This window comes from Akanthomyces muscarius, chromosome 5 (genome assembly GCF_028009165.1).
Source record: "Akanthomyces muscarius strain Ve6 chromosome 5, whole genome shotgun sequence".
NCBI classification, from domain to species: domain Eukaryota; kingdom Fungi; phylum Ascomycota; class Sordariomycetes; order Hypocreales; family Cordycipitaceae; genus Akanthomyces; species Akanthomyces muscarius.
The window spans coordinates 1681397-1698634 of NC_079245.1; the positions used below are offsets into that span (position 1 = coordinate 1681397).

At 55.0% G+C, this 17238-nt stretch overlaps 6 protein-coding genes across 6 annotated transcripts; 4 read left to right on the forward strand and 2 right to left on the reverse strand.

Annotated features, from left to right (window-relative positions):
• Positions 1-124: 124 nt before the first annotated feature.
• LMH87_009842 (uncharacterized protein) lies at positions 125-2896 on the reverse strand (the record flags this gene model as incomplete). The annotated part of the gene is made up of 1 exon (XM_056196908.1): positions 125-2896. One exon carries the CDS (start codon positions 2894-2896, stop codon positions 125-127), a length of 2772 nt encoding a protein of 923 aa, XP_056054010.1.
• Positions 2897-3714: 818 nt separating this feature from the next.
• Positions 3715-4565, forward strand: LMH87_009843 (uncharacterized protein; the record flags this gene model as incomplete). Its single annotated transcript, XM_056196910.1, has 2 exons — positions 3715-3909; positions 4020-4565. 2 exons carry the CDS (start codon positions 3715-3717, stop codon positions 4563-4565), a joined length of 741 nt encoding a protein of 246 aa, XP_056054011.1.
• A 472-nt stretch (positions 4566-5037) lies between these two features.
• Positions 5038-6246, reverse strand: LMH87_009844 (uncharacterized protein; the record flags this gene model as incomplete). The annotated part of the gene is made up of 4 exons (XM_056196911.1): positions 5038-5175; positions 5232-5762; positions 5896-6081; positions 6184-6246. The coding sequence occupies 4 exons, from the start codon at positions 6244-6246 to the stop codon at positions 5038-5040; spliced, it is 918 nt and encodes a 305-aa protein (XP_056054012.1).
• Positions 6247-11036: 4790 nt separating this feature from the next.
• LMH87_009845 (uncharacterized protein) lies at positions 11037-13808 on the forward strand (the record flags this gene model as incomplete). Its single annotated transcript, XM_056196912.1, has 2 exons — positions 11037-11444; positions 11496-13808. 2 exons carry the CDS (start codon positions 11037-11039, stop codon positions 13806-13808), a joined length of 2721 nt encoding a protein of 906 aa, XP_056054013.1.
• A 471-nt stretch (positions 13809-14279) lies between these two features.
• LMH87_009846 (uncharacterized protein) lies at positions 14280-15228 on the forward strand (the record flags this gene model as incomplete). The annotated part of the gene is made up of 2 exons (XM_056196913.1): positions 14280-14376; positions 14666-15228. The coding sequence occupies 2 exons, from the start codon at positions 14280-14282 to the stop codon at positions 15226-15228; spliced, it is 660 nt and encodes a 219-aa protein (XP_056054014.1).
• Positions 15229-15679: 451 nt separating this feature from the next.
• On the forward strand, positions 15680-16918 carry LMH87_009847 (uncharacterized protein; the record flags this gene model as incomplete). Its single annotated transcript, XM_056196914.1, has 1 exon — positions 15680-16918. The coding sequence occupies one exon, from the start codon at positions 15680-15682 to the stop codon at positions 16916-16918; it is 1239 nt and encodes a 412-aa protein (XP_056054015.1).
• Positions 16919-17238: the final 320 nt, after the last annotated feature.

The following is a 17238-nucleotide window of genomic DNA, read 5'->3' on the forward strand; positions in this document are numbered from 1 at the left end:
GAGCGCCATGTGCAGAGCGAACAGTACAACGTCGTCATTTTGTAATGCGACTTCCGTACAAATGATAAACCAGATCAAGTATAAGAACATAACTCGTTTCTTTTTCTTTTTGCTGTTTGACTTTCTAGTCGTAAAAGTCTTCGTCGCCCATCTCGAGTTCATCGACAGCGTCTTCCTCGTCTATCATCTCGTCGTCCTCGTCAGGGTCACTGTCGTGGTGATTCGCGAGCACGACGATTCTGCCATCATCCAGCTCGACACGCGCCGTCTCCTTATCGCGGATGCTGTTGCGGAGAATGAGAATTGCGAGCTTGTTGAGGACCTCCTGTTCGATGAGGCGAGCCAGGGGACGGGCGCCATAAGCAGGCGAGTATCCCGCGCTGGCGAGGTAGTCCTTGGCCTCGTCGGACACTTCAATGGTGACGTTGCGTCCGTTGTCATGGAGCCGCTTCTGGATCTCAATGATGCGAACGTCAACAATATTGCGAATCTCCTTGCGCGTAAGGCGGTTGAAGATGACGACCGAGTTGATGCGGTTGAGGAACTCGGGGAGGAAGTAGTTGCGCAGTGAACCCATCACCAGCTCCTTCGTGGCAGCATCGACCTTGCCCTCCTTGGTACCGGGGCGCGTGAGGTACTCGGCGCCCAGGTTGGAGGTCATGACGACGATGCAGTTCTTGGCGTCGACGACGCGGCCCTGGCCGTCAGTGATGCGGCCGTCATCCATGAGCTGCAGCATAACAGTCAGAATCTCCTTGGCCGCCTTTTCGACTTCGTCAAAGAGGAGGATAGAAAAGGGCTTGCGGCGCAGCGCTTCCGTGAGCTGGCCGCCAGCGTCGTGTCCGACATAGCCTGGCGGTGCACCGATCATGCGACTGAGCGCGTGACGCTCCTGGTATTCGGACATATCGAAGCGGATCATGGCGCGGCTGTCGTCGAAGAGGAATTCGGCAAGAGCCTTAGTGAGGAGCGTCTTACCGGTACCCGAGGGACCGCAGAAGAGGAAACTGGGAGGCTGGTTGGGGTTGGATAAACCAGAGCGCTGCAATCTGATGGCGTTGGCGACAGACTGGACGGCTTCCCGCTGGCCGACAACGACCTTGCTCAGAGCTCTTTCCATGTGAATGAGCTTCTCCTTCTCGGAAGTGCGGAGTCGTGTAACAGGAATGCCGGTCCAGCGCGCAACAATTTCATTGATTTGGTCAGCATCCACGGTGTCAGTGACCATGGATCCACCGGCATCAACGTTGGATTCGTTGAGAGCAGCATCAGCGGCGGCCTTCTTGACCTCGAGTCGTTTAATGACGTCCTGCTGGTCAGGGATAGCTCCGTACTTGAGGTCGGCGGCCTTGGCGTGCTCTCCGTTATTCATAGCATCTTCCAAGCGCTTCTCCAGGTCGTCGAGCTTGACCTTGGCATTGTGAATATCCTCGCTTCGCTTGATTTCGTTCTTGTACTTTTCGCGAAGTGGCTCGAGTTCCTCCTCGACATTCCTGGCTTCCTTCTTTGCCTGCATGAGACGAGCCTGAGATGCTTCATCGTGCTCTTTCTCAAGAGCGGCGATCTCGATCATGAGTTGGCTCAGCTTGCGTTCGTTGGAATCAATGATTTCTGGTCGAGACTCGCGAGCGACTTGCACGGCAGCAGCGGCCTCATCGACCAGATCGATAGCGGAATCAGGCAGTCGTCGAGTGGTAAGATATCTGGCGGCCAAGTTGGCGGCGGCGACCAGGGCATTATCCTTGATTGTGACACGATGGTGGCGATCGTATTTCTCTTTGAGGCCACGGAGGATGGAAATGGTCTCAGGGATGGAAGGCTCCTTGACGAGAACCTGCTGGAAACGACGCTCAAAGGCAGCGTCCTTTTCAACGTACTTTCGGTACTCGGCAAGGGTAGTAGCACCAATACAGTGCAACTGGCCACGGGCCAGCATGGGCTTGAGAAGATTGGCGGCATCCATCCCACCTTCTCCAGATGAGCCAGCGCCCATGAGCAGATGAATTTCATCGACGAAGAGAACAATCATCTCCTTAGATGCCTCAATTTCCTTCAGGACACCTTTCATTCTCTCCTCGAATTCACCGCGGAACTTGGAGCCAGCAACGAGCGCTCCAACGTCGAGTGAGAGCAGTCGGCAGTTCTTCAAGTTGTCGGGAACGTCGCGGATGACAATTCGCTGAGCAAGGCCTTCCACAACGGTCGTCTTTCCTACACCTGGCTCACCAATAAGGACAGGGTTGTTCTTGGTACGGCGAGACAAGATGCGGATAACTCGGCGAATCTCTTCTTCTCTGCCAATGACCGGATCGACCTTCTTGTCGCGGGCCATGGCAGTCATATCAATGGTAAACTTTGCCAAATTCTCATTGTCTTGTTCGGTGTCGGCGGTCTTGCTGTCGACACGTTTTGTTCCTCGGATAGCCTGGACGGCGTCTTGAATCAGCTTTGCCTTCGGAATGTTGGCCTCTTTGAGGGTCGCTTGAATGGTGGGCTCGTCGGCAAGCGCTGTGATGAGGTGATCGACGCCAATGTAGGTATCTTTTTGGACCTTCTGCAGCTCCATGGCCTTTCGCAACACGGCGTGGAATTGTGGCGAGAGAGAGACCTGCTCTGGGGGAGGGTCCTGGCTCGGCAGACGAACCAGCGTCTTCTTCAGAGCTCGGTCAAAGAGTTGAGGGTCGCCATGGGCTCTTTCGATAACTTGCCGGAAAAGCGTCGCGATGGCGCCAGGAGGGGCATTCTGCTGATCTTTGGACAGGTCGACGGGAGGTTCAAGCAGCGAGACAGCCAGGTGAACGGGAGCAAGCTGTGAGTGTGCGTATTGTTCAGCCAAGGACATGGCATCTTCCACGGCCTTTTGAGCTCTGTCTGTGAAATCCATTCGTGCATTCATGGTGAACGAATGACTGTGCGTGTCGCTTTGGTAGGTACTGGGTATTGTTTTCGGTGTGGTAAAAAGCTCAAGCCAGTGGACTTCAGTCTAGTATATTTGTAGGCATGCAGTGAGCATGAACTTGATGAAAGTGTGTGTGATTGAAGAAAGAAAAGAGGAAGACGTTGGGATGTCGCAGTAGAATTAAATGAGAATGGAATCAGATCATGGACTGATCTGCTAACCCCTCCAACAGCCTGGAAGCTACCTGAAGCTTACAGAAGCTAGTGGTACGAGCGTGATGTCACTGGAAGTTTCCGCCCGTTTAGTGGAGTCGTTGGGCGCTAACGGCTCCGGACGGGCCACTCAATCACTGTATCTGACTTTCGGCGCAGCGACTTGAGTTTACTGCCAACCTCTACGGATACTCGGCGGTGTACCTCGAAGTTCAGTGCGTTTGCTGCCAAATGCCAAGTGACTTTTTCGGCTTGCTTTCAAGAGCCGCGCCGGAAGAGGCAAACACCACAAATAGACATTATTATCAGTCATTTTATTGTCCCAATCTCGCACATGATTTGTCCCTTCATTTACTTCTGACTTTCGGGTTTTTTTCCTGCCGTGACGCCGTGTTACTGTCCCGTCCATCCGTCAGCTGGTTTTCCACGGCCCGGCCGGTCCTTGGGCTGCTGAACAAAGGCCTAAAAAGTAGACCCCCAGGACAGTGTCACGTGATAGCTTTATAGCGCTCTGGACTTTTCTGCCATTTCGCTGATGATATCCTTTGATAGAGGCGGCCGACTCAAGTTTTTTTAAGCGACGCCAGCCGACTTTGACTGACGATGAACACAACACAAAGGGTCCGTTTGGGCCAATTACCAGACATTGCGCGACTCTGTCTGCGTCAAGTGCACGGAGGAAAGAGACCACCGAACCCCTGGGCCTTCCAAGGGCCCGACGGCCACGGCGAGAACATCTGGGTGTTTGCCCACCGCAGAACTCAACAAGTGATTTACAGCTTCAGTCCCACGTTGGATGTATGCGCATCTTTCTACCCAGCATTCAATGGCACAGATCATGCCCGAACTGGGAGTATTGAAGTGTCTGGCGGGAGAACAACGGTTGCTAACACATGCGCTTTCGATAGGGGTTCCACGACATGAAGCAGCTGCCCTACAATGGCAAGAAGACGAAGCCCGCCAAGCTGCGAAAGGACTACTGGGCGCCCATGGCCAAGATTGAGCTCCCCCGAGGGCACGGCAACGTCGGCCGCGTAGTGTTCCAGAAGCTGCGCGAGCTGAAGCACCTGCACGAGGTCTCATGGGACGACAGCCTGCTCTACAAGAAGCCGATCGAGTACAACGAAGCCGAGAAGAAAGCGGCCGCCAAGCGTGCCGCCGAGAAGGAACCTGAACCGCTTTTCACGCGCAGCAAAGCCCAGCGCGGCAAGGCTCTCAACGCCCAAAAGGCAAACTCGGTTGCGGACATGGCGGCCGTGCTAGGCAGTGGTGGTCCCGGCAACAAGATCGAGTCTACAGAAACGGCAGGCCTCAAACTGCCAGTCAGAGTCATCTGGTCCGACATAAACGACGCAGGATATGCGGAGAAGTGGCCTCGTAATGTCAAGCACACCGAACAGGTAGAACCTGTCGCAGAGACGGCTCTGCCAGCAGATGTGGAAGTTGCCGCATAAAGCAAATGGGTATACTTCGAACCGAGAGCGAGACGGTGGGGCCAAGCCCATGCTGTGTACAGATAGATTCGTTGCACATCATGACGACTTTTACTAGGGACGATGGTACGAGAGCCTGGGGTGGAAAGCGAAACGGGCCCCAAGCGATCTGGAGCGTCTACGAAGCGGCAGAGGTGGGCGTGTACAAAAGAAATGATGCACGGCTGGGCGAACCAGCGCCGCGCAGAAACCAAACAATTGTATTATTAAGCATGGATCGACTTCGCGGACGATCAAAACCAAACATATCCTCATGTATCCCATGCATAACATCCTGTGCAAGCCCGCCCTCTGAACGGTGCAAAAGTCCAGGACTACTTCCCTTGTAGCTGGGGTCTTGCAAAACGGGGCAAAAGTCAATCATTCAAGTCATTAAAACCAGTCAGGACAGAACCAGAAAAACGCCACTACACGAGTGTCTGTTCAGCGTTTCTTAAGGCTTCATGCAATACTGCTTCAGATACTCGTATTGAGGAATGTTGTCGTTGACAGTTTGGCGGATAATCTTTGCCGCCTCGGGGCCATATTTTTTGGTCCACTCGGCGTCTTCAGATTCCACTGTAGAGATTTTCTGAATGACGGTTAGAGACAATGTTACTTCATGTTTCTTGTGGAATCAAAGCTTACTTGTGCGTGACTTCTGCCCTCGAGACGCGTGGTGCGAAGGCAGTCGTCATGGAAGCCGTCAAACTTGGCAAACTTCTCTGTAGCAATCTTGCCATCCTCCTCGGACCATTCAAGCATGGACGGCGAGAAGTCGATGTCGGTGCGCTCGCAAAACATGCGAATCATCTTCTCAGGGTTGTCCAGGAGGTCGTCAGCATCGAGGACGGTGAGGTGGTCCTTGTCGGTAATGCCGCTCTCGAGCAAAAAGTCAAAGAGACGGACGAGCTCATCGTAGCCGGCCTCGCTGGGGAGAAAGTAGGGGAAGCCGTTGCGGTCGCTCAGCGGCGGTAGGCAGCAGCGCCAATACGAGGGGATGGAGCGGCGCGGGTGGCGGATGAGGAAGGTGAAGTTGAATTTTCCCAGCACGTCCAGGGGTAGCACGGTAGGGTTTCCGGGCTCCAATTTGGAGCTCACAGAGGGGGCGATGCTGGTGTGCTTGTTCTCAGGCTGCATAATGTAGTATGCCATGTCCTTGATGAACAGGCGTTTTCCCTGAGAAGAGGTCAGCGCATGTTCAATGGTCAATTGAGTGGTAGCGAAGCTGGCTAAAACAGAAGACCAAGAGCGCAAAGTCAAGAGGATGAGGAGTAGGTTATGCTCATGCTGGGCCAGGGAGAATACGAACCTGAGATTGCATCTGGGCAAAGCTGTCCAACACTGTCTGGTAAGTGTCGGAGCAGGACATGCCCAAGGAACCGCGGTCGGCGGCCTCGTTACCGAAACGCTCGCTCATGAGCTCCGGACCCAAGTAGAAGGCATCGGCAAATGGCTCGTGAGAGCACTCGAGGATGTCACGACGGGTCATGAAGACCTGTTCAACGAGATATTGTCAGCCAGGAGGTCATGTTGTTTTCTGCCCATCTGTTTCGCCGGATGCCGGCAAGACGCAGAAGAGATCAGACAACAAACATACCCGTTCAAAAGCCGTGGAGCATGCTCGCGGGTGTGTAAGAGTAAAGATGGGTCTGGGCGCCATTGTTGGTAGTATTATTGTTGCTCGCGACGTTTGAAAGCGAGGGAAAAAATGTGAAGATGTTGGAGAATCGAGAATCGAGGAAAGAGTAAAAGGGAAGGACGAGAGAAAAGCTCAACATCGGCCCATCGACCAGAGGAAAGCAGGAGCTTTTAAATAAAGATCGGGACATCGGCAACGATAGTCTGGGAGTTTGGAAGTACCTGATTTAGACGTTGCATGCCCTGGGTCCAGTTGTCAGTGCCGCTCGCCGCTTTAGATCAGTGGCTTGTCGCGAGCCGGGTGGCGGTACCTTCCCGGGTAGGTACCTACGGCTCGTCGGCGATGCGTGTGCGGTATTTCCAAACTCTATTTTTCTCTTTGAGCATTGTTTGCGATTTGGTAGAATTTCGAAAGAGAATGGGGAAAGCGGCGAATTCTTGACTCGTCTTCTTGACCGGTCCAATGGTGCGACTCGGCGTGTCGGCCAACAGTCTAGGCCCACGGGCGACGAACCGGAGAAGAAAAAAAAGGAAAAAAAGAGAAAAGCAACATCCTGGAACCCTGCGCCTGGCGTGTCCCAAAGTCCCCCAAAACCTAAAGGAATGCCATGATGGAAATACTCACACAAAAGCAGCGACGGGCTCTCCGCTGCAGGCGCAGGCGCTAACGAGGATTAGAGCCTCAGGTCCCCGCTCAAGACTCCCCATGTGGCGCCCAATCCCAAGACTTCATGGGGAACCGGGTGCATATGATTGGGGACAGAAATGGATGCGAACATGAGCCAAATCAGAAAGCCGAGGAGACACATTGAAAATAAATAGCTGGGGGGGGGGGTTGAGACTTTCTAGCGGAGTTGGCGCCCTGCAATGGCTTGCTGGGTGGGAGGGTTGAGGCGGCTCTGGATAGGCTGGAGGCGGGACGTGCCAGCGCAAGTAACTTTTTGGCTTGCGGTCTATTCGTTCGCCAGCGCCGTCGCAAATAAATAAATAAGATAAAAACAAAAATCATGGAAATAGATGCAGAGGCCTTTTTGTTGCTGTGCTGGCGCATGCAAGCCACGCAACGTGTATGTGGTTGGCGAGGCGAGGCTGTTATCTGGCGCTGCTTGCAATCGCATCCGTCGTACGGAGTACAGAAAGTACCTGTCACTTGCCTAGACTAGTAGACAGGCAGAAACCCATCGCCGACCAGTGGCCCCTCTTTGACATTTCCATCTATCTTTACCGCAGCCGCACTGGTCGGTCGCCCACGTAGATGTTGTGGCCACGTCAACTTGCTTCACGACGGAGGGACGGCATGGCACGCGACAGCTTGCCCATTCGCTCGAGCCGAGGGAACTATCGAACCCACGCCCGAGCACCCGAAGCTTCGATGCCATTTCTGCCCTCTATCTTGACAGTTTGGAAATGCCAGCCGCGGGCGGCATTTGGGTGGCGCGGCCTCTGCAGGGAACAGGCAGAGGTGTGGAGGGGCCGCCAGGCCCGTGGCCCACTACCGAGGGCCCGAAAAGATCGAGTAGCTTCATCATGACGTTGTAAATTCAGCCTTTCTTGATGGGATGGACGATGCCGTCAGTGTGATCCTGTGAGTAGGCAGAATAGAGGGACCGGGTGAGCGGGATTTTCCTCCTCTCCTTACCACGTTTGCGGCCTGTGTGAGAAGTCCTTAGAGCAAGATCTGGTCGGATTTGCTGCAACCTGAGCATTGAAGATTGATCACGGGCAGTGCGTCTGCGTCATCACTCAGGACTGTGGAAAATATCCATAGAAATGCAATTACCAGATTAATTAATAGCCACAAGTTATTCACCCATTTTTAAGGGGTTAACTCGGAATTTGTCCCATCTTAGCCAGTGCTATGTGCACGTTACCTGAAATGCGAGAGATTACAGGGTAGTATCACCGGTAGCCTGGCAAGATGCTGTGAGATGGCATGAGTATTGATTGATACTTACCGGATGTTTTGGGCCTGAGGGTTGTTGATGATTAAAGAACGTGTTTGCCACTGGCCAGTATTCGTATCTTGACTTTGTTACGTGGGTTTGTCTATTTGCTCGTTCATCGGCGAGGTAATGCGAATAACTGACCGCTGCTCCTGTTTCCGGATACTACAGCAGCCACCATGTGCTATAATCAATCAACAAATTAAACCGAGAGTCATCTACTCCCATCTTGTTCCCTCCTGGATTTATTCTTTCGGGTATTTTCTTTCTTTAAGTTTCTCATTGAGAAACTGAGGCCTCCCATGCCAGCGGACAAGGCCGAGACGTGCTACCAGTTCTGAGGTGCCAATGACTTGCCGTGGTAGTAGTTGGCAGAATTCTGTCTCGTCGGCTCGTTTTTTCGATTGAAAGGTCTGCGAGCACGCTTGGACATTTGTAAATAAAAAAAGCCACGGAGTATAGATCCTCTTCATCGGGAGAGAGAACATCATATGCTTCTGCCACTTATCAGCGCGATGCTTGATTACAGGTCAACAGCAACGAAACAGCTGCGTTGGGCACGGAAGCCTCATTAAGTAGCAAAGAACAAACAGCCGCAGCATCTTGCATAGCGCACTTGTACTGAGTACAGCGAGGCGCAGTGGTTAACTTTATTTTCGCACAGATGCAGAGCCTCAAACAAGAGCAGCGACAGGTTGCGGGGAGCCAAGAGTCACGGCCCTTGCTTTCCTTTCGGAGTAGGGATACGTCGGCTTACGACGTAATCGTGATGACAAACGCAAGGAAACTAGACAGGTTGACAGGGTCCGGCCCGCTGGAACATTGATATCGTAAACAGATAGTCAACCGGTGGCGATGCAAAGTGGGAAATACAGCTGAGCGCGTGGACCTGGTCGGGCGAAACATGGTCCGTTTCATCTCTTGTGGCTCCGGACCTATCACCAGCCAGGATGTGTGACGAGGTGACAGGGGCGTCACGGTAGGGCGCACACTACCAGTAGGCATATGGAGACGGCGTCCAATGCTTCTAATCTGAATACTCAGTAGGTCAAGTGTTGACAAGCCGACGAGCGAATTTGATTATTTGCCTACATTTTCGATTCTGTGATGCCACGAATTCCTAGCCCGCTATTTTCGGTTCTGATGCCACGGCTTTGAGCTCGAGGAGCTTGTACGTACATCATATCGTAGGTAGGCATGGGTAGAGCTCTGGTAGAATGAGAAGCATCAAAGTGACCCAGTGCAACAATCGACATTGAAAAGTGCCAAAGTTGCTTATCGGTGGCGCCCACTTCCTCATTAACTACAGCGGCGCGGACGGTGAGCTCGGCCATGAGCACATCTCCTCAGTAGTAAACATCTCGGATCTTCTCCACTGGCCATGAAACAGTCGTCTAGACTTGGGAAGCCGTGCAAACAGCTGATGTCGATAGGGTGCAGCCCATTATCGTTTCGAATCGGCAGATGGGCTTTTTAACCGTGTTGACGGACGAAAAAAATAAAAGACGTTGAGACGGCAGACGGCTAGCCATGGCCCCATGTGCTGCTGATGCTGTGCATTATGCAACCTGACGGATGGAGGATCCAAGCAGAGCCAGGCCGAACCCCGTGTGCGGGCCAGACGAGAATAGAGTGTTTCAACTTGCACAGCCTGCATGTCAAGACGCGGGAAGTCCTCCCACCTACGGATGAGGCCTCGGCACAAAGCGAGCGAGGGGAATTGCGCAAAAGCTAGCATCTATGCATGAAGAATTGGAGCACATTTTTCAAACCGCTGTCAACATTCCATGGTGATGCCCGCCAACAGGTTTCATGTTGGTCGTCTGCTGTCCCAGCGGTGGCCCGACAAGCGCTGTAAATAGCTTGCTTCGTGGTGCATTGACCTTGGGCTGCGGCATGCCGTGGAACCAAGGCGTGCCCGCCTGCGCGTGGAAAATGTGCAGTATACCTACCTAGGTACCTATGCAGGTAGACGAAGCAGAAGACGCGCAAACTGCTATAATATTGCTGATATCCCCGCATCACGTTCCATAACCCCTCCCCCAAGATGCCGCTTTTGTTTTGGCCCTTGTAATTCAATGTACAGGCATTGCTTGGACGAGGCTGCATCTGCAACAACACGACAAAGCGAGCCCAAGCAGCCAGCGGTGTCTAAAATTACAGGGGAGTTTGGGGGCCAATCGCACTGTGGAATCCCGCCTCAGCTTTTGCCCCAAGGAGGGCCCGTCACGTTCAACCTCGTCCCAGCGCAAACGGCGGGCGGCTACTGGCACAAGCAAACCCACTGCAGTTTGCCAGCATCAATCAGCTCACTGTACATTTTCACAACGGGTCAGCGCTGAAGCCTTCAGGGCACCACGCCACCCTGCATCTGCTGTGCCACCAAGCACCGACCGGCCACCACCCGAGCCCCGTCCACCGCTGCAACAGCTCGCCAGCAGCCCACTCAGCGCTGCACCCCTAATAACGCTCGGAAACACGTCTCTCACACCCCCATCTCTCCCCTGCCTCATCACAGGCGCAAACACTTCCTCCCGCCCATCTCATCTCCAACACCAACCTTTTCCCGGGGGGAACCCTTAATAGAGTTGTCGTTTCTTTTTCTTGTTTCTTCGATTTTTTTTTTCGGTCATTGCGCGTTGCTTTCAAATCAGACACTGCTTGCTCATTTTCCGACTCACGCACCGGTCCAACCATCTGCGGTAGAGCCGCCTCTTCGATTGCTTGGGAGCAGGACATCTACGCTTGATCCAAAGCTACGGCACAAAAGCCGAATCGAATCCCCCTTCTCGAGCACCGATCCGACCTCATTCCTTCCAACTGAGACTCAATATAGGGGCCCGGGCAGACAAAGACGCAAACCGCCACCATGTTGGCTACCAAACCGCCATTCTCTGGCTCGTCCATCAGCACAGCTGGTCTGGCTGCCAATACGATCCAGTCCGGCCTGCCCACTGCCCGCCGCATCCCAAACATTGCCAACCCACCTCAGAGCTTCGCCAGTCCGACGGAGTCGGAGTTTTCTGAGACGGACGGCCCCGACTCGGTCAAAAACTGGGATGAGGACCGCGTCTGTGATTACCTCGTCAGCGTCAAGTGCGGCGAGTACGAGAAGATATTTCGCAAGAACAATATAAATGGCCAGAACCTCTTGGAGATGGACAAGGAGGTCCTCAAGGAAATGGGTATTGACAAGGTCGGCGACCGCGTCCGCCTGTTTCTGTGCATCAAGAAGCTACGAACAAAGGCATACGCCAACCAGAAGAAGAGAAATAGGGTGCGTTTGCTTCCCATTGTGATTAGCTTCTTTCAACTAACTGTGCTCTAGGACTCATTCGCCGCTCTCGAACCTATATCCATTTCTGCCCCCGGGGTCTCGCCGCGGCCCCTCAATCTCCGAAGTAGCAACAGCAACAGCACAAACCCCGCGCCCGTGAACCGACGATACTCGAGACAAATCGATGTACCAGCGCCTCTCGAGATTGACCGCTCCAACAGACCTGCTTCGCCACCCATGTCGGGCGAAATGCGCTCGGCGAGACAGCAGCGATTCCCTGCTGGCGGCTATATGAGCAATGCCACACCCAGTGCCTCTGCCAGAATGCCTGCGCCCGAAGGAGCAACAACCGGCCGCTTGCCTACAGCTCATACGAGAAACAACTCTAGCATGGATGGCTCTCTCATGGCTGCCCTACCACAGGGACAAGACGTTATCCGTGTCATATCCACCGGCGGTGTCACCAAAGTGGTCAAGATCGCCGACTGTAATACCTGCGAGGATGTCATGCGTGTGACACTACGAAAGTTCGCGCTGCGAGAGGATCACGAAAGAAATTACTGCTTCTGGGTTCTCACCGGTCTCGACCCGGACCCCCGCGAATGCAGACGTCTCGGCGACACGGAGCTATGGCGTATCATCAAGGACCAGCGCCGTTCAGAGCGCAACCGGCTAATTCTGCGCCGCGTCCCCGCTGGTGAGCCTGGAGAGGCTGAGCTGCAGCGGGCCGCGGCTATTGCCCTGGAAGAAGAGCAGCAGAAACACACCCGCGCCCTCGAGTCGGTCGACAAGCGCAGCCAGGTCAAGGTGCAGAAACTGCTGGGTGAGAACTGGCACGAGGAGTTGCAGCAGCCGCTATCCCCGCTCCTGTTCCGCGACCGTGACGAATACTACAAAGCTGCCATGCGGGAGCTTGAGAGGCCTTCGCCCACATCCGAAGCGCGACCGCAGAGCAAGAGCAGCGTTGCACTCCGTCAGTTCGGCGGTCTGCGACCTCCCAGTGAACTGATTGCCTCTGATCTCACGTCGTACTTTCCTGATCATCCTCGCGAGGAGATTGACCGCACTGCGCGTCTTTCTATGCGCCGATCCACGCGTCTGAGCAGAATCAACAGCCGCTTGAGTGTCGCCAGCAACTTGAGCTTTGCTTCCAGCGTTCAGGATGCGCCGCCTATGCCGACCATTGCTGATTCTTGGCTCAACGGAAATGCACACATCGCCAAGGTCCGTAATCGAGATGCTCGCAGCACGATGTACCGCGACTCAATTTCATCTTCCATGCTTGATACCCTTCAAGAGGAGACACCCTCAGAGCCCGACCGCAAATCCTATGTCTCCTTTACCGAGAGCAACTCTGATACGGCAGCTGGCAGCCTGACACAATCGGATGGCACCATGGCCAGAGTCATGAGCTACTACGATGGCGAAGGCTCTACGGGCTCAGTGCATGATATCAAGCAAGCTCTTACCAATGACGGCGAGGATGACGACGAGGAGCTACAAAGTTTCTTGGACGGAGATTCCTGGGACGACAACAAGTGGATGAAGGGAGCTCTGATTGGTCAAGGTTCGTTCGGCTCCGTATACCTTGCACTGCACGCCGTCACCGGCGAGCTTCTCGCCGTCAAGCAAGTCGAGACTCCTTCCGGAACGCTTAGCGCTAGCGACACGCGCAAGAAGAGCATGATCGACGCGTTGAAGCGAGAAATTGGACTGTTGAGAGAGCTCAGACACCCAAACATTGTGCAGTACCTGGGCTGCAGCTCCTCAGACAACAACCTTAATATTTTCCTCGAGTATGTTGCTGGTGGCTCTGTGCAGACTATGCTCAACTCGTACGGTGCACTGGGTGAACCTCTCGTGCGCAGCTTTGTGCGCCAGATCCTGACTGGTCTGTCTTATCTCCACGAGCGTGACATTATTCACCGCGACATCAAAGGTGCCAACATTCTGGTCGACAACAAGGGTACCATCAAGATTTCCGATTTTGGTATCTCCAAGAAGCTCGAGGCATCGAATCTGTTGGGTGGCGCTAAGAACGCCAAACACAGACCTTCGCTGCAGGGCTCGGTCTTTTGGATGGCGCCCGAAGTGGTGAAGCAAACGTCGTACACGCGCAAGGCAGACATTTGGTCGCTGGGATGCTTGGTTGTCGAGATGATGACAGGCACGCACCCATTCCCCGACTGCAGCCAGCTGCAGGCTATCTTCAAGATTGGTGGCGGCAAAGCATCGCCAACGATCCCTGAACACGCCAGCGAGGACGCCAAGAAGTTCTTGAACCAGACTTTCGAGCTGGATCATGACTTGCGCCCGAGCGCGGACGAGCTGATGCTGAGTCCGTTTCTCAACCCTATTACGTGATCCGTTATATATCGGCTTGCACAATGAGACGGACGCGCACTGGGCTGGACCCGGTTGCCGCTAGCCTCACGGCCAAAGGGACAAATGTATAGGCCGAGGCACGTTTCCTACCTACGACTAGACAAGGTCGAGGGGTCGCTTACCAAGCGTCCAGCCCAGATGGCTATGAATAGCATTTTTGCATATGGAAAAGGACCTACCAGCGTCATTGAACTATAATTTAGAGCTGGGGACACACGACGGATATGAATAGATATGACTCTTACCACAGCTTCCTTGTATTCTGCTAGTGAACGCCTCCGTAAGCACAGCCACCCAAAAGGCCGATTTTGGTATGCCAGATGATCATATTCAACATGGGTATCGGTGCACGCCGTGGGGGTTTGTCCAGTTTTGTTCCGTCGCTGCGAATTGGCGGGTGTGGCGGGTCGACATCCGCGAGCAATTTGCATCTGCCTAAATCGACCGGCCATGAGAGGCCGCCGGACATCATTGGCCCCCAAGGCAGCATCGAAATGGTCAGAAAGTGTAAAAACTCTCACCTTTACACCAGAACATGAAGAGAGGGGTAAGTAAAATCACATATTGTCAAGTATAAAAGCACAGCGGTGCGTGAATGGTCCTCCTTTGCCTGCGTTTGTTGCCCAACCGTGCCACCTACATTTGTGGGCAGCAACGGGTGTGTACAGATCGAGGGTCACCGCTTGTACCTCGAGCTTTCACCACAACACACTTTTCCCACCTCACCATAACAAAACCCACAAGAAACACTTCAAGAAGCTTCTGAGAAACCTGGCTGGGAAAAAACGGAAGAGGAAATCACGGAAAAAAGCTCGCCGAGATGGACTCACAAGAAGATAGCCAGCCGTCGCAGAGCAGCCAAATGACGATTGTCGACGACGAGCGCCACGAGGTCCTCTACTTTGCCTATGGCAGCAACCTCTCCACGGAGCAGATGCGTTCCCGCTGTCCCTTTTCCACCGCCATCGGCCTCGGCTTCCTGCCCTCCTGGCGCTGGATCATCAACGAGCGCGGCTTCGCCAACATCGTCTCCCCCACCCACCCGTCCTCCTCCTCCAACGCACCTGCGGACACTGCCGGCGGCGTCTACGGCCTGCTGTACCTGCTGCCGCCACGCGACGAGGAGAGCCTCGACGTCTTCGAGGGCGTGCCGGGTGCGTACGGCAAGGTGCAGTGCCAGGTGCGCTGGGTGCGCGACGGCGACGGCAAGCCCATCCCCGGCGGCGGCGAGACGGTGACGGCGCTGGTGTATGTGGACGAACGCCGCACGGGGGACGGCACGCCCAGACAAGAGTACATTGGCAGGATGGAGAGGGGCATCGAGGACGCGGTGCGGAATTGGGGCCTGGAGGAGGAGTACGCGAACAGGGTCATGAGGAAGTGGTGGAAGTGCGCCTAGGTGTCGAGGGCTCGCGGCAGGAAGCGGGAAGAAGAACAGGGATTACAAGTGCAAATAGAGCATTGCGAACAGTAAGCGGGCGTATTTTTGTCTTTTATACGCATCTCGACGTTCAGCATCGCCAGCCTCTGGCGCGCGCGCCGGCCGAACAGTCATTGCCAGGCAGCGTAGGCAGCCGAACAAGGGTGCTGCAGCTAGGCGTTTCAGCTTTCTCGGCTGGACTCTCATTGAGCGTCTTCATCAAATAAAAATGAAAATAAAAGCACTCTTCTCATTGTTCCTGTTTCCAAAATTTTAAACGTTCTTCTTTTATTGTGCGAAGCCCGCGGCCGTGACTCTAGGACATGTGAGAGCCGGCCGTGAGCCACTTCAGCGCAACCGCTCTCAATAACTAACCTAGTTGGTGACGACAAACATACATTACACAACCAGCATAGACAGCCTCAACACCATGCGCCCATCAATACCGCTCTCCGCGCTATCACGCCGCCACAGCCCCCGCAGCGCGCATTCCCACCTGTCCACGCAGCTCCGCGCCATGCACGCCGGTCTCCGCAGCTTCCCGGCCTGGTTCGTCCGCGGCGGCACCTCCAACGGGCTCGTCATCCGCGCCGCCGACCTCCCGCCGCAGTCGGCCTGGCCATCGATCCTCCCGCCGGCCATGGGCTCGCCCGACGCGCTGCACGGGCGGCAGCTCGACGGCATGGGCTCCGGCGTGAGCTCCACGTCCAAGCTGGTCGTGCTCTCGCCCGCCGGCACCACCACCAGAGACGCGCACGTCGAGTACACGTTTGTGCAGGTCGGCATCCGGGACGGCGTGCTCGATACGGCGGGCAACTGCGGCAACATGTCGAGCATCGTCGGCCCTGCGGCGTGGGACATGGGCTACGTGCGCGACGCGGACAAGCCCACGCTGGTGGCCACGGCCGCCGACGGCACGCGGTGGGCGACGCTGCGCATCTTCAACACCAATACCAGCAAGGTCATTGAGACGACGTTTCGCGTCGCCGACGAGCCCTCGTCGGTGTATTACTGCCCCGAGGGCAACTACGTCATGGACGGCGTGTCGGGCGCCCATTCCTGCATCACCATGAGCTTCCTCGATCCCGCGGGCGCCAAGACGGGCCGCGCCCTCCCGACCGGCCGCTCCGTCGACACGCTGCATCTCCCCGACGGGTCTGCCGTGTCTGCCTCCCTCGTCGACGTCGGCAACCCGGGCGTCTTCGTGACGGGCCGCTCGCTGGGCTTCTCCTCGGCGGAAGCGCTGACGCCCGCGGCCATCGAGGCCGACGCGGCGCTCAAGACGCGGCTGGAGCAGCTCCGCCGGCGCGGCGCGGCGCTGATGGGCATGGACCCGGACACGGAGAGCGTGCCCAAGATTGTGCTGCTGTTCCCGTCCGACGCGGGCTCGGACGTGGACATTCGCTGCCGCGCCATGAGCATGGGCCAGGCGCACAAGGCGGTGCCGCTGACGCTGGCGCTGTGCCTGGGCGCGGCGGCCAAGATGGAGGGCACGCTGGCGTGGGAGCTGATGAGGGAGGCGCAGCGGCCGGAGGATGGTGAGGCGGTACGGATTGCGCATCCGAGCGGCCTGGTGGATGTGGGCACGACGATTGAGGATGGCGAGATCAAGGCGGCGAAGCTACTGCGCACGGCGAGAGTTATGATGAAGGGGGAAGTGTTTTACTAGAGATGGAATGCTTGTAGTACATGAGAATTGGATATAGACTGTGACTTATAAGCGTACATATAAACAATACATAAAGGCGGAACGTAGTATAGACATTGTCACTCCTATTCTGTCTCATCTACTTGTAGTTCATGATAGTACCGTACCGTGTGATGACACTACTCGGCTCACACCTGCGCGCCGCAATGACAGTCAATGTGCAAATATGTTTACTTCGGATAGCTACTTAATCACTCTACCACACACCAATGTCAACGCGCCACAACACCTCGCCAAATCTCGTAACCCACTTTTGTAGCATTTCATCACTCATCACATTT